The sequence below is a fragment of the Puma concolor genome, chromosome B3, assembly GCF_028749965.1.
Source record: "Puma concolor isolate L17-30 chromosome B3, mPumCon1.1.hap2, whole genome shotgun sequence".
Lineage (NCBI taxonomy): Eukaryota > Metazoa > Chordata > Mammalia > Carnivora > Felidae > Puma > Puma concolor.
This window is the reverse complement of record NC_141672.1, coordinates 88047329-88061846: the sequence shown is the minus strand read 5'-3', so window position 1 is coordinate 88061846 and position 14518 is coordinate 88047329. Positions and strand designations below refer to the sequence as shown.

The 14518-nt window shown below is 38.6% G+C and overlaps 2 protein-coding genes across 4 annotated transcripts in view; both read left to right on the top strand.

The window, feature by feature from the left end:
• TMEM87A (transmembrane protein 87A) overlaps positions 1–10864 on the top strand; it is a 40976-nt gene extending 30112 nt beyond the window's left edge. For both annotated transcript variants that reach the window (XM_086710454.1, XM_086710453.1), the window contains exons 16-20: positions 3958–4031; positions 4446–4507; positions 5166–5221; positions 5714–5744; positions 8724–10864. In XM_086710454.1, coding sequence (XP_086566580.1) covers positions 3958–4031; positions 4446–4507; positions 5166–5221; positions 5714–5744; positions 8724–8765 — 265 coding nt within the window. In that variant the 3' untranslated portion in view covers positions 8766–10864. The remainder of the gene's footprint in view (positions 1–3957; positions 4032–4445; positions 4508–5165; positions 5222–5713; positions 5745–8723) is intronic.
• A 764-nt stretch (positions 10865–11628) lies between these two features.
• Positions 11629–14518, top strand: part of VPS39 (VPS39 subunit of HOPS complex) — a 47599-nt gene continuing 44709 nt past the window's right edge. Inside the window, exon 1 of one of the 2 annotated variants that reach the window (XM_086710450.1) lies at positions 11629–11874. In XM_086710450.1, the coding sequence (XP_086566576.1) occupies positions 11802–11874 (73 nt within the window). In that variant the 5' untranslated portion in view covers positions 11629–11801. The remainder of the gene's footprint in view (positions 11875–14518) is intronic. The other variant, XM_086710451.1, reaches the window with a different exon arrangement.

The window sequence follows — 14518 nt, the reverse complement described above, 5'->3', positions numbered from 1 at the left end:
ATTATGCATTTAATGTTTGTATTCTTTGAAAAAAAGTTAAGAAAATTGAGAAAAATAGAGAAGACTTGGATTGTTAGGATAAAGGATATGCATATTATAATTTTTCACGTATTAAAATCAGATTGCATTCAAAAAAATCTGAAACAAATTATGTATCTACCAACAATTGTGTGAGAGGAGCTCTCTCCTCTACCTTCCTATTTCCCCATTATTTAATTTTTGTAGATCTGGTAAATGAGAATATTCACTGTGTTTTTAGTTGCATTTAAGACTAAATTTTTATGTCTTTATGTATTTACTCGTCGTATTATTCTTCTGCCAGTCAGCTTTTTATATCTTTGACTTTTTTTCCTTATGAGCTTATTGATCATTTTTATATTGATTTGTAGGAATTCCTTATATATTTTAGATTCCAATATTTTGTTCCAAGCATTCCAGATATTTTCTTCTAGTTTATCTTTGAACAATTGAATGGTGTTTTGGCCATAGAAAAAGTTGGAAGTATGGAGTCAAATTTGTTATTTTTTTCCTTTATATATTGTATATTTTGTCTTTTTTTTAACTTCTTTTATTTTTTATTTTTTTAAATTTGCATCCAAATTAGTTAGCATATAGTGCAACCATGATTTCAGGAGTAGATTCCTTAGTGCCCCTTACCCATTTAGCCCATCCCTCCTCCCACAACCCCTCCTGTAACCCTCAGTTTGTTCTCCATATTTATGAGTCTCTTCTGTTCTGTCCCCCTCCCTGTTTTTATATTATTTTTGTTTCCCTTCCCTTATGTTCATCTGTTTTGTCTCTTAAAGTCCTCATAGGAGTGAAGTCATATGATTTTTGTCTTTCTCTGACTGACTGATTTCACTTACATTATACTCTCCAGTTCCATCCATGTAGTTGCAAATGGCAAGATTTCATTCTTTTTGATTGCCGAGTAATACTCCATTGTATATATATACCACATCTTTATCCATTCATCCATCGATGGACATTTGGGCTCTTTCTATACTTTGGCTATTGTTGATAGTGCTGCTATAAATGTGGGGGTGCATGTGTCCCTTTGAAACAGAGCACCTGTATCCCTTGGATAAATGCCTAGTAGTACAATTGCTGGGTCGTAGGGTAGTTCTATTTTTAGTTTTTTGAGGAACCTCCATACTGTTTTGCAGAGTGGCTGCACCAGCTTGCATTCCCATTGTTTTTTTCTTTTTAATGTTTATTTTTGAGAGAGTGTGCAGACGAGGGAGGGGCAGAGAGAGGGCGACAGAGGATCTGAAGCTGGCTCTCTGCTGATAGCAGTGAGCCCAGTGTGGGGCTCAAACTCATGAACTGTAGAGATCATGACCTGAGCCGAGTTGGAGACTCAACTGACTGGACCACCCAGGTGCCCCATTTTTTTTGTGTCTTGTCTAAGAAATTTTTTCCTGGCTTAAGGTGAAGTCTAAAGTTATTCTATGATTTTTTCAAATTTCACAGTTGTGCTTTTATTCATCAAGAATTGTTTAATTGTGAGTTCTCTATTCTGCTTTTTTCTCTCTCTCTGATCCTACATCAGTAGTACACTTTCTCAAATTATCTTAGTTTACTGATAAGTCTTCATATGTGTCTTCCCCCTTAATCTTTTTTAGAAAATATCCATTGCTATTGGGTCTTTTCTCTTTAATAAAATGTTTAACTAGTTTATTTAATTGTAGGAAAACCTTTATCGGATTTTGATTAGAATTTAATTGAATTGATAGGTTAATTAGGGAAGTTACATATATTTTTTCCATCCTTGCATATGGTATGTCCTATTGTTTTTAATCTTTTCAGTGCTTTATGTTTTATAACTTTTTTTTTTTTTTTTTTTTAAGAGCGCATGAGCAGGGAAGGGGGCAGAAGGAGAGAGGAGACTTTTTTTTTAAGTTTATTGATTTTTGAAGGGGGGGGGCGGGAAGGGAAGGGTAGAGAGAAGGGGGAGAGAGAGAATCCCAAGCAGGCTCTGCAGTGATTGTGATGTGGGACTGTATCCCAGGAACCATGAGATCATGACCTGAGATGAAATCAAGAGTCAGATGCTTAACTGACTGAGTCACCCAGGCGCCCCGAGAGCCTCACCCTCAGCGTGGAGCCTAGTATAGAGCTCAATCTTACAATTCTAGGATCATGATGAGATCCAAAATCAAGACTTGGATGCTCAACTGACTAAGCCACTTAGGCCCCCCTGTTTTATAACTTTTGTTAAAATATTTAAAAATTTTTATGGCTCTTATGGATGCACCCTTTTAAAATAATACATGTGGCTTTGGCAAAAATGTAGGAATGCTATTGATTGTTTTAAATTTTTTAATATTTATTTATATATTCATTCGTTCGTTCAAGTTAGTTAACATACAGTGTAGTTTTGGCTTCAGGAGTAGAACCCAGTGATGCATTCATCTCTTACATATTGACACCCAGTCCTCATCCGGCAAAGTGCCCTCCTTAATGCCTGTCACCCATTTAACCCACCCCCCTCCAGCAACCCTCAGTTTGTTCTCTGTATTTAAGAGTCTCTTATGGTTTACCTTCCTCTTTGTTTTGTTTATGTTATTTTTCCTTCCCTTCCCCTATGTTCATCTGTTGACTTTCTCAAATTCCATATATGAGTGAAATGTTTATTTTGAGAGAGAGAGAGAGAAAGGACAGAAAGAAAGGGAAGAAAGGAAGGAAGGAAAGGAAGGAAAAGGAAGGAGGGGTGGATGGAAGAATCCCAAGCAGGCTCCATGCTGTCAGCGCAGAACCCTATGTGGGGCTCAATCCTAAGAACCGTGAAATCATGACCTGAACCAAACTTTAAGTAGGCTCCACGCCTAACATGGCTTGAACTCACAACGCTGAGATCATGAGTTGCATTATCTATGGACTGGGCCAGCCAAGAGCCTTGTAATGCTATTGATTTTTATATATCATATCCATCAACCTTCATATGTTGTCTTGTTAGTTCTGATAATTTCTAGATTTCCCCATTAGAGTGATTGTTATTGAAAGTAATGACAATGTTACTCTTTCTTTTCCAACTAACACTGCTGCCTCATTACTGTTTCTTGTGTTGGTTAGGCTCTCCTGTATAGTATTGAATCGAGGCATTGAGAGTGGGCCTCCTCATTTTATTCTGAATTTTAAAAAGTGCTTTTCAAGTATTACTAACTTTGATATCTAGTGTTAATTTTTGCTAATTATCCTTTAATAGGTTATGGGTGTTCCCTGTTACTCCTAGCTTTTAAAGAGTTCTGTGGGGTTTTTGTTTTTTAATTCATGAAAGGGTGATCTAAAAACAAAGTAGAATTAAAATAAGAGACAACAGTAAGTACAGAGTGAGTTCAAAGTGGAAGCTTTCTAGGAGATATCTGTCTGGCAGCTGCTTTGCTGAATCTCTTGGAAGTTGTAAAGGAAAGATATCTTAGATGTACCAGATGAAGCCTTCATCTTCTCAGCTCCCCACTTGGAACCTGAGATTTTAAATTACCTGGTACATACAAGGTCAGGACTTTGTCTCTTAACTACAAATTGAAAGGTTGAGATTTTAAATTACATGAGAATTTACTTTCCTCTTCGTGGTAATATATGCTTGTAAATGCTTTACCATGTGTGAGGTATTGTTCTAAGCACTTTTTGAAATGACTTATTTACTTTTTATAAAACACCTCTATGAGTAATGTCTTATCCCCAATTTCAGATGAGAAAACTGAGGCACAGAGAATAAGTAACTTGTCTCAAGTCCCAGGTAATATGTGGCTGAGCCTGCACTTGTAAATGTGATACTGTCCTGCTTCTCTTGCTAATAAAGGCAAATAAGAGCTTTCTGAAGGGGAAGAATTATTTTGTTTTCACTAAAATAATTTTATGAATGACTCATTGCAGCTTCAGTAATAAGGTCTGTAAAATCTAGAGAGTGTAGCATTTCTTGTAGTTTTCTAATTTGTTTCTTTCCGTTGTCAGGTTTGCCTTTTCACCATTGTCTGAGGAAGAGGAAGAAGATGAACAAAAAGAACCTATGCTAAAAGAAAGCTTTGGTAGTGATAAAATTGATTTGTGCTTTAAATATTATTTTCTGGTTTTTAGAAATAGAGTAAAGCAAATATAACAGTTTGTGAGTATCAAAATCAAGATACTTTGATACAGTTTATTATTTTACAACTGTTGTACAATTGTTTCTCAATTTGGTATGTGGTGAAGTTAGGGGGAATCAAAAGTAAGGGTATAAATATTAAGGTGAAGCCATGATAAATTCAGTGAATAATTGCACAGTAAATGTACACTTTGCTTACTGGATGAGCTGGAAATTTGGCTTTGAACTTCTAGCATAAAAGTAGAGAAATAGCTGTTGTATAAATCAGGGTCCATAAACCTAAAGTTCTGAATCCATGTTTGAAATTATTGCTGGTCTCTGATACACTTAACCCATCTACTTTGTTTTCCCTCTGCAGAAGGAATGAAAATGAGAAGTACCAAACAAGAACCAAATGGAAATAGTAAAGTAAACAAAGCAGTAAGTAATTGTATGTAGGCCTTAATGATTTTTTAGATCTGTGCTGTAATTAAGCTTGCTTTATACATCTTTTAATATATATTACATTTATTTTTAAAAACAGAAACAGTAAGTGATTCTCATTCTAAGACCTAGTTATCTTTAACCTGGTTGGTTTGTTACCATGTCCTGAAAAGGCACCTCAGACTAGTCTGATGGTTCTATTTAATTGTTTTCATCAATGGAAGTTATAGCCCTGTTAACCTAAGATGCTATTTGTAGTAAAGATCAAGATTTTTTTTCATTCAGCAGTTTCTTGTTTGTTTTTTAGAACTATGCATGCAGTCTACATTAAGGGCTTTAGAATTTATCTCACTTTTAAGGAGCAAAACTTACAGGAAGCAAACTCTTAGGTATTGGAACATTGAGAAGAAAGCATTTAAAGACATAATTTTATATTTCACTTACATACTTATATTACACTTACATGGATTTTTTAAAGTATTGACTATATAATTTTTTAAATTATTAGCAGTCACAATTCACAATTGTTATGTGAATATACTACTTCAGAATTCTCAAAAGATTAAGTTTAAAAATGTTGAGACCTCTTTAGATCCTTACTTGACATGTATTATCTGGTGCATTTTAGTAACCACTGGTATTTGTATGTTTCCAGCAGGAAGATGATTTGAAATGGGTAGAAGAGAATGTTCCTTCTTCTGTGACAGATGTGTAAGTTTTTGAATTGTTATCATAAGAATCCTGTTTCAGTTAGTATAACTTTTATTATTTTAAGTAAATGAGCTGAAGAACATGCTAATGCGAATGCTAATAGAAAATTAAAGAATATTAAAAATGTTAAAAAGATGTTAAAAATAAGGAATGGTATACAAACAATCAGGATTATATGTTCAGATGACATTTCTGCTTAGAAAGATTTAGCTGTACACCTTCCCAAAATCATTGGGATAATCCTTTTGAGATTTTTTAGTTCCATGACTATATTTTTGACTAAATATTGGCCCTGTTACAGTGCAGGACATGGTTTTTCTCTGTACCATTCCAGTAACTCTTCTGTTTTCATATTTGCTTTTTTCCCCCTGAAGTGCCCATTAATAAGATGCAGATCTTAATTATTGAAAGGGCTTTAAATTGTATTCATAATTTCCTTTATGAACCATTTATGACTTTACGTTGTTCATTTTGGTATTTTCCTTTCTGCAGAGCACTTCCAGCCCTTCTGGATTCAGATGAGGTTAGTAATCAAATCATGTGCATAAACTGTGGGTCTCATGATTTAATAGGGAATCATAGGTCCTTTGTTCAGGGGAATTTTATTTATTTGACTCAGTAACGGCCTGAAGGACTGTAGTTGGTATAGTTGAAAAAGGATGAGAATAGAAATACCAATATTAGAACCCAGATATTATTCAAGAAGGTTTCCTTTCTGTACCTGTCCCCTATTTCTTTTCCAAAGTTTTATGATCAGATTTGAGGACAGGTCTTTTGTTCTGAATATTAGGTTATTCTAGTATCCCTTGATTTTTGAATGTCCTTTGAAAGCATCGGCCTGAATCCAACTTACTTTGTTGGATTGGCTGCTAAGAAAAATTGTTCATTTCCCACTGACTTGCTGTGTGATGCGGCATACAATGTCAAATTCCTTAGCAGTTCTATGCATTGAAATAATTGAGAACTCTACCATTTAGAATTAAACCTATCTTTGTAACACTTTGCTTTCTGTGGTATATTCTGCAGTTCCTAGATCTCCCTGTTGTGGGCTTCTGCTAATAGTTTGCCCTCAGAGCTTCCTTTTGACTTTAGCTCTCCAGCCATCGCTCTGTTTCAGTCAAAGAAGGCTGAGTATGTGAAACCCGGTTGGGCAGTTCACTACAGGTTTATTACAGTACTTTTGGTTATATCGACTTCACCTATCTGTTCATATTTCCCTGTGTGAAAAACCTATTCAAGAACTAAGAACTTAAATGAATTACAAGAGAAACACGTTTTAAAGGACCAGGAATCAAAACAGCATCAGACTTTGTGGCCTCAGTTTTGGAAGCTAGAAGATAATAGAACAATGTCTTTGAATTCTGAGGAAAATTATTTTCTTTTTTTTAATGTTTATTTATTTTTGAGAGAGACAGAGAGCACAAGGAGGGGAGGGGCAGAGAGAGGGGGAGACACAGAATCTGAAGCAGGTTCCAGGCTCTGAGCTGCCAGCACGTGAGGCTTGATCCCACAAACCGTGAGATCATGACCTGAGCCAAAATGGAACGCTCAACCAACTGAGCCACCTAGGCCCCTGAGGAAAATCATTTTCAACTAAACTGTCAGTATGAGGGTAAAATAAAGATGTTTTCAGTCATGCAAAAAATAAAATAATTAACATTTATATGTGCTTTCTCAGAAAAGTAATAGAAAATGTTCTTTATAAATTGAGAGAACTAAAAAGAGAAAGACTTTGGATTCAGGAAATAAAGGGTCCAACAGAGGGGCAAGGATAAACTCCCAGGATGATGATGTAAGAAACTCCAAGACCATGGGGCGCCTGGGTGGCGCAGTCGGTTAAGCGTCCGACTTCAGCCAGGTCACGATCTCGCGGTCCATGAGTTCCAGCCCCGCGTCGGGCTCTGGGCTGATGGCTCAGAGCCTGGAGCCTGTTTCCGATTCTGTGTCTCCCTCTCTCTCTGCCCCTCGCCCGTTCATGCTCTGTCTCTCTCTGTCCCAAAAATAAATAAACATTGAAAAAAAAAAAAATTAAAAAAAAAAAGAAACTCCAAGACCAATAGCTGGGTGACAGTCTTAGAGGGCATCCAGTCCAGAATGGAGCAGACCAGAGAGCTTCAGGAGGAGTAGTTCTAAGAATAAAATAAAAAGGATAGATTGGCTGATGTAATTGATCATATTGAAACAGTATCTACACTTCTGTTACAGTTCAGGATAAATTTGTGATATGTGCTTTTAGCAAATGAAACAACACAAAATGAAAAATGTTAACTCTAAGGTGAGAAATTACATAAGAGAGGAAATTTAATGGTAACACGTTAATTTTCTTCATTGAAATGGCATATATAAATACTGTTTTCTAATCAGACCTAATTTTTAACATGATTTTTAGAAAAATTATGAAAATATATAAAATCTGCCATCCTAATTATTGTCAGGTGCATAGTGTTAACTATATGCACATTGTTGTACAACAGATCTCTAGAACTTTTTCATCAAGTGTAATTTTAATGAATGTGTAATCTTTCATTTTAAGGATATACCATATTTTGTTTAAACAGTCCTGTGTTTTTGAACATTTAATTCTGTTTTGTTATAATTTTGAGTTTTGCAGTAGAAATGTTTCTGGCTAAATCTTTGCCCACATCCTTGACATTTTCTTCAAGTTAAATTCTTGAATCAGAGGAGGTCCACATTTTCATTAAAACTTAATCTTTTTTTTTTTAAGTTATTTAAAGTTTATTTATTTATTTTGAGAGAGAGAAAGAGAGAGCAAGTGGAGGAGGGGCAGAGAGAGGGAGGGAGAGAGAGAATCTCAAGCAGGCTCTGCACTGCCAGCACAGAGCTCAATGCGGGGCTCAAACTCAAGAACCATGAGATCATGACCTGAGCTGAAATCAAGGGCTGGATGCTCAACCAACTGAGCCACCCAAGCGCCCCCGTTTAAGCTTAATCTTAAGTAAATATTTGTTTAATCATCTTATTTGACTCAGAAAGATACAGTTCCTTTTGATCTGTGGTTTGGTGTCCAGAAACCTAGAAATTTTGATTCAGTTGATTTCCGGTGGGGCCTAGGTATCTGTGTGTTTCAAAATCTTCATAGATAGGAACCATTTCTAAATATTTAGTGGACATAAGCAAAAGTACTTGTGGGAAATGTGTGTGTGCATCCTCTTTATAGAGGATACTTGGAATGTAGACCATTTAAAATTAATATGCTTAGGGGCGCCTGGGTGGCGCAGTCGATTAAGCGTCCGACTTCAGCCAGGTCACGATCTCGCGGTCCGTGAGTTCGAGCCCCGCGTCGGGCTCTGGGCTGATGGCTCAGAGCCTGGAGCCTGTTTCCGATTCTGTGTCTCCCTCTCTCTCTGCCCCTCCCCCGTTCATGCTCTGTCTCTCTCTGTCCCAAAAAAAATAAATAAAAAACGTTGAAAAAAAAAAAATTTAAAAAAATAAAAAATAAAATAAAATTAATATGCTTAGAAAAGACTTTTTTTCCCCCTAGGAACGAATGATCACACACTTTGAAAGGTCCAAAATGGAGTAAAGAATGGGAAGATGTGCAGTTGAAGATGGGTAGTAACTCGGAAGAGATCAGCTTCTGTGTCAATCTTCTACACTCCTCCATGGAATTAAAGGAGGCAGTGAAACCTGATCTATTCCTTGACCTTTGTGCATTGGAGCTGGTGAGAGGTGTCAGAACAAGGAGAACATCTTACTGAAAACAAGTTCATAGGACAAGAAAAATCTACAAGTTTTTATTTACAACATTGATGCCCCTTTCCCTCCCACACCCTGACATGGATGTTTATGCAACTTATGTGTGTTGTTCCTGAACCTTCTGTAACGTTTAAATTGTTTAATCTATCAAACTAAAAAGTTTAACATCTTCTAAAGAACTATGACATCAACGCCATAATATGTAATCTCCAGGAGCAACTGCCTATAATTTTTATTTATTTAGAGAGTTACACAGGTGATGGGGGAAATTATCAATTACCTTTCCATTTCCTGAGAAGCCAAGGTTACATCTTACAGAGGTAATTTTGAGAAAAAAAGAGTCCTGAGCTAAGGAGCCATGGTTGTATGGATGATTTAAAACAAAAACAAAAGAGTATGTAAGAGAGAAGCAAACTGTTACAGTATGATTCAGATCATTTAAAAAAAAATCAAGTGCAATTTTGTTTACAAATGGTGTATATTAAAGATTTTTCTATCTCAGATGTACTTTAGAGAGAAATATTAGCTTAACTCTTGACATCTGCTATTGTGACACATCCCATTGCTGGCAATGTGGTGCACACTCCAGAACTTTTAACTACTGTTTTGTAAGCCTCCAAGGGCGGTGGCATTGTGGAGTCCTAGGCAGTGCTTTGTTTGCCTTCATGCCGTTCACTGGGTGTTGCACTAGATGCAGAGAGGCACTCCGTCTAAGTGCTTGTGAATGAGTGCCCTGCTAAAGGAACTGTAATGCTTAGGAAGCAGGAGCTAATACAAAGGAAACAGGTCCTTCTGGCTTAATTGAAACAGTTTTTCCTGCATGAAGTAACGTGGAGGCCCTGGACTGCTGCTCATTCTTTAGGATCGACTGTTCTTATACCTGGTGTTGGTTTAGAGACTGTTTATAAGAGACATCACAAGGTGATGGGATTCATTTGAAGCACTATATTTGTTTTAATGGTTTTGTCCAATTTTGCCTTCCCAAGATTTTTGTTTTACGTAGAAAGTTCATGCCACTTTTTAATATAAAAAATTTTAACAAAATTAATATATTTTCCTCATTTTTTTCAGACTTTCTCTAAAGACCATCCTTTCTCCCAAATTCTTGTGGGAATTTTCCTTTCATGGTTTTTACTCTACATTGTCTTACTATCTGTTGAAACCGTTGACCACATGACCACAATCTTACTAACTCATACTATAGTGGAAGTGTTTACATTTATTTAACATCTCTGTATAGCTCTTTGCTGTGGTGATTTAAAAAAAAAAGTCACCTAGGCGATATCTCTAAGGAACATACGAAGAACTGACTATATTCTCAGGTTAATCCATTAGCAAAGGGCTAGTGGTACTGTTGTGTGCTGTTCTTCCATAGAGACACTTAACAAGTGAATAATAGTTATAATGCACCAAGATAGTTGGTCAAATATTTTTTGAGGGTGGTTAGATGTTGACTTAAGACTAGGGGAAAAATCTTAAGGTGTTAAGCAGTAGTGTAAAGTAACAAATTTTGTAGACTGTACCTGATAATTCTTTCTGCATTCTCTTATGGGTTATGGCACTATGATTACATACAGCGTATCATTTCTTAGAACTGGTTCAGAAGTAATTTATAGTTGTTACATTGACATGTTACCTGAGAGTTTATATCGGTCTTAGTCCTTGGGCCTGAAACTGCTAGGTATCAGGCCTTCTTTCAGGACAGCAGCTGGCAGTTCTATATTTTCAAGGTGTTCATTTTCTATGGTGAAAATCACCCATAATGCTTGATTTATTTAGCAGTTTTTGTGTTAATACTGACACTTTGAAAGTATTTCACTGGATTATCAGAAACAGCATTTGGTAAAGATGGGACAGTAATCCTAATTTACAAGTGAAGAAACTGACATTGTATAAAAATAAAGTGACCAAGGCCAGTTTTTTTTACTTATCGTAGAGTTATGTTTTAAACTCAAGTGCTTTAATGACCTACCTGCTATATTCTTTGTGTGTGGGGGGGAGGGGGGGTTGCCAGATACACCTCATTATTGCAGTAGTTTTCAAACATTAAAGTCCATGGACTCACTCTGGGGATTTACTAAAGCACAGACTGCTGGACCCCCTGCACCGCCCCCCCCCCCCCAATCCAGATTTTCTGATCCAGTAGGGCAGGAATGAGGCCTGAGGCTGCGTTTCCACTAAGTTTCCAGGTGATGTTGATACTACTAGTCTAGGGATCACATTTTGAGAACCACTGGCCTAGAACAACCTTTAAAAAAAAGGGTAAAATAGTTGAAGTGGTTGGGATTATAATGGTAATGCAAAAACCACCATTTATTGGGTGTTTAGAGTGTGTCAGGAGTTGCTAATGTCCACAACACCAAGTTAGTGTGGAACATTACCATCCTTTAGCAGATAAAGAAACAAAGGCTAATTTCCTAAATGGTCTCCATCCCGACTAAGGGACGCCAAAGCCCGAACTCACCACCTCACCACCGTGCTACACTGAGACAGTTCCAAGATGCCCCTCCCCCTCCCCCCCCCCCCCCCCCCCCCCCCCGCCTTTTAGGTCAGCCCCGTCGCTAATCAGGCTCCATGACACACAAGTTCTGGGTCTAGGGTGAAGGTGGGAAGCCTAGCGCCGGCGCGTTCCTCGAAAGAGCGTTAGGAATTTGCGCGGAAGGGGCGGGCTTCTGCTGCGGAAGGGGCGGGCTTAGCCCGGCAGGAAGTCCGGTGTTGGCCGTGTTGCCAAACGGCCTGTAGCTAGGGTCTCGGTCAGCGTCCCGCTTGGCCCTTCCTTGGGGCTGGTTCCCGGCCCAGGCCCAAACCTGGCCCGTCCCCGCACACTTCGGGTGAGACTGCTGCGGCGACTCTTCTCGCCGCCATGCATGACGCCTTCGAGCCAGTGCCGATCCTGGAAAAGCTGCCTCTGCAGATCGACTGTCTGGCTGCCTGGGGTGAGCCGAGGGCCCGAGGCGGGTTTAGCGCAGAAGCGGTTCCTGCCTTTCACAAGGCTGGGGATGTGGACAGGAGTCTGGCTGTATGGACTCCGATCGGACGCTGTCCGAGAGGCGTGGGATGAGGGAGGGCATAGTATTGTAGACAGCGAGGTCAAATGGGACTGTTTGGCAAGTCCTCAGGGACCCAGACTTTCGGTACGTTTATCCTTGCTTTCGGTACAGAGTTGAAGGTTGAACTTTTCTTATTAACTGTGCTCAGCTTTGGGTCATTTCGATTCCCAAGAAGTCTTCAGTTTGGAGGGGCAAGCACTGGGGAGTTTTCAACCTACCGGGGGCTTGAACTTGTCCAGACGATTGTTGTTTTCTAGGTGAAAGACAACACTATTTTGGGGGGGCATTAAATACATTAATACCGTATGCCTTTTTTCTTAGTAATCACTCATCGTTCACTTGTCAGTTGTCAGTGTCACTTGTCACTAGGTAGCTCACGTTGTTGTTCTAAACTCAGTTTAGCCAAGTGGTTGATTGCCTTGTATTCAAAATGTCCCAAGTTACCTAACTGTGGGTAGAAGAGCATCATTCCAGGCTGTCATGGAATCTAACCCATTAAAAAGTTGTGTAATCCTCTTGGGATTGGTCAGTACAGAAACAGGGTCTGGCATCTCCTGTATGCTCTAGAATGAAAATGGTTTCAGGGGTCTAAACCTTGACTCTCAGTTATAAACGTTATGTTCTTATCTTTGAGTGCTTGTGTCTGATAACAGCCACGGAAGACCAAACAAGTAATTTAAGTCTTTCTTGTTAATGTCCAGGTGCTAAAAATCAAAGGCCATAAAAAAGTGGCCCAGAAGTCTTAATCAGATCTTATACTGAGCTAGGTGCCTAAGATGGGCCTGGTGGAATCTTGGTGGTGGCCGGTGTCTTCTGGATCATTTACAGACAGTACCACCCAGTCAGCCTTGCAGAGTTCCTTACAGCCTCTTCAGTAAGGTACTTTCACTACAGGTCTTCATGTTAATTTGCACTGTCTTGCCTTTAGCAGCCTTGGGCTTTAAAATCACACCTTCACAGCTGTCTTAGTCCCTTGGGTTAAGGAGAGACTCTTGCTTCTTCTGGATATCTCAAGAAACCCTCCATTTTCTGTGATTAAATGCTCAGTAAAAATTAAAAATAAGCAGAGGAGGGGCGCTTGGGTGGCTCAGTTGGTTAAGCATCGGACTCTTGATTTTGTCTCAGGTCATGATCTGGCAGTTTATAGGACTGAGCCCCGCATAGGGTCTGATAGTGCGGAGCCTGCTTGGGATTCTCTTTCTCTCTTTCTCTCTCTCTCTCTCTCTCTCTCTGCCCCTCCCTATCTTGCACACGTGTGCGCACATGCTCTCTCTCTCAAAATAAATAAACACTAAAAAAAATAAATAAATAGAGGAGAAAAGAAATGTAAAAAATGAAAGACTTGACACTGTCCAAAGGGACACATTCCCCTAATTTTTCGTCAAATATGTATTAGATGTATGTATATGGACCAGTTTCTCTGCTAAAGACAGGGCTTAAAGGATGATTAGGAAACAGTGCCTGTGCTCCTAGGACACAGAGTGAGAAACAAAGACATATGAATGGATTATGATGTAAGATAAATGATACTGGAGGCATATGCTGCCTAATATAGAAACATGGGAGAGAGGTACCCAACTCAGCCTAGGACATATGCTTCTGAAAAGGATGAATGCAGCTGCTTACCATACTTGTCAGAATCCTTGACTGATACTCTCTGGAACTAGTAGTACATGTGTCTCAGCCTCTCACCAACTCCACTTTGTCACCATAAGGTTCCCTGTACTTGAGCTTTCCCGAAAGATAGTTTTGAAATGGTAGGGATGGGGCACCTGTGTGGCTCAGAAGAGCGTGCAACTCTTTTTTTTTTTTTTTTTTTTTTTTTGCTTTCTTCATTTTATTTCAAAAGTACACAAGGTCACAAAACTAGAGCAAGTTTTTGTTTTTTTAAAAACAAATTTTGTTCTTACAAATTTCAAAATCTGCACCATTGGATACTTAAGCCAGAAACTTTAAATACAAAATCACTTTTGAAACTGACACTTATCAATTCTCTACTTGCAACTCTTGATCTCAGGGTCGTGAGTTCAAGCGCTACATTGGGTGCAGAGATTACTTAAAATGAGTAAATAAATTAAAACTTGAAATGGTAGGTAGCTCTTTGCCTTGATCCCAACAGGGGACGGGCTCGTTACCTCCTAGGACGCTGCAGTAGGTATTAGGCTACAAGAGGCTATTTACCAACTCTTGACTCAAAACTATTTTCCGACCTGAGCAGCAGTAAATACTACTGTTTCTAGTCGTTACCCTTTTTACCTAAAATTCATCCAGGAACCTCCAGAAACCAGATCATGCAGGGCCAGACAGCATTCGAGCTGGAAGATGTCTTAGAGACACCATAGTCCATCTCTTGGGAAATGGAAATGAGGGAAATGGAGATGAGGATGCTGATGATGACTTCTCCCTAAACTCCAGAGTTGTAGAATCCGTCTGACTTTTCAGTACCTTCATTTGGACGTCTAGTAGCATGGCCACAACGGTTCTTGATTCCACTCTCCCAAAACATGCTTTGTCCCCCTGCATCCCACAT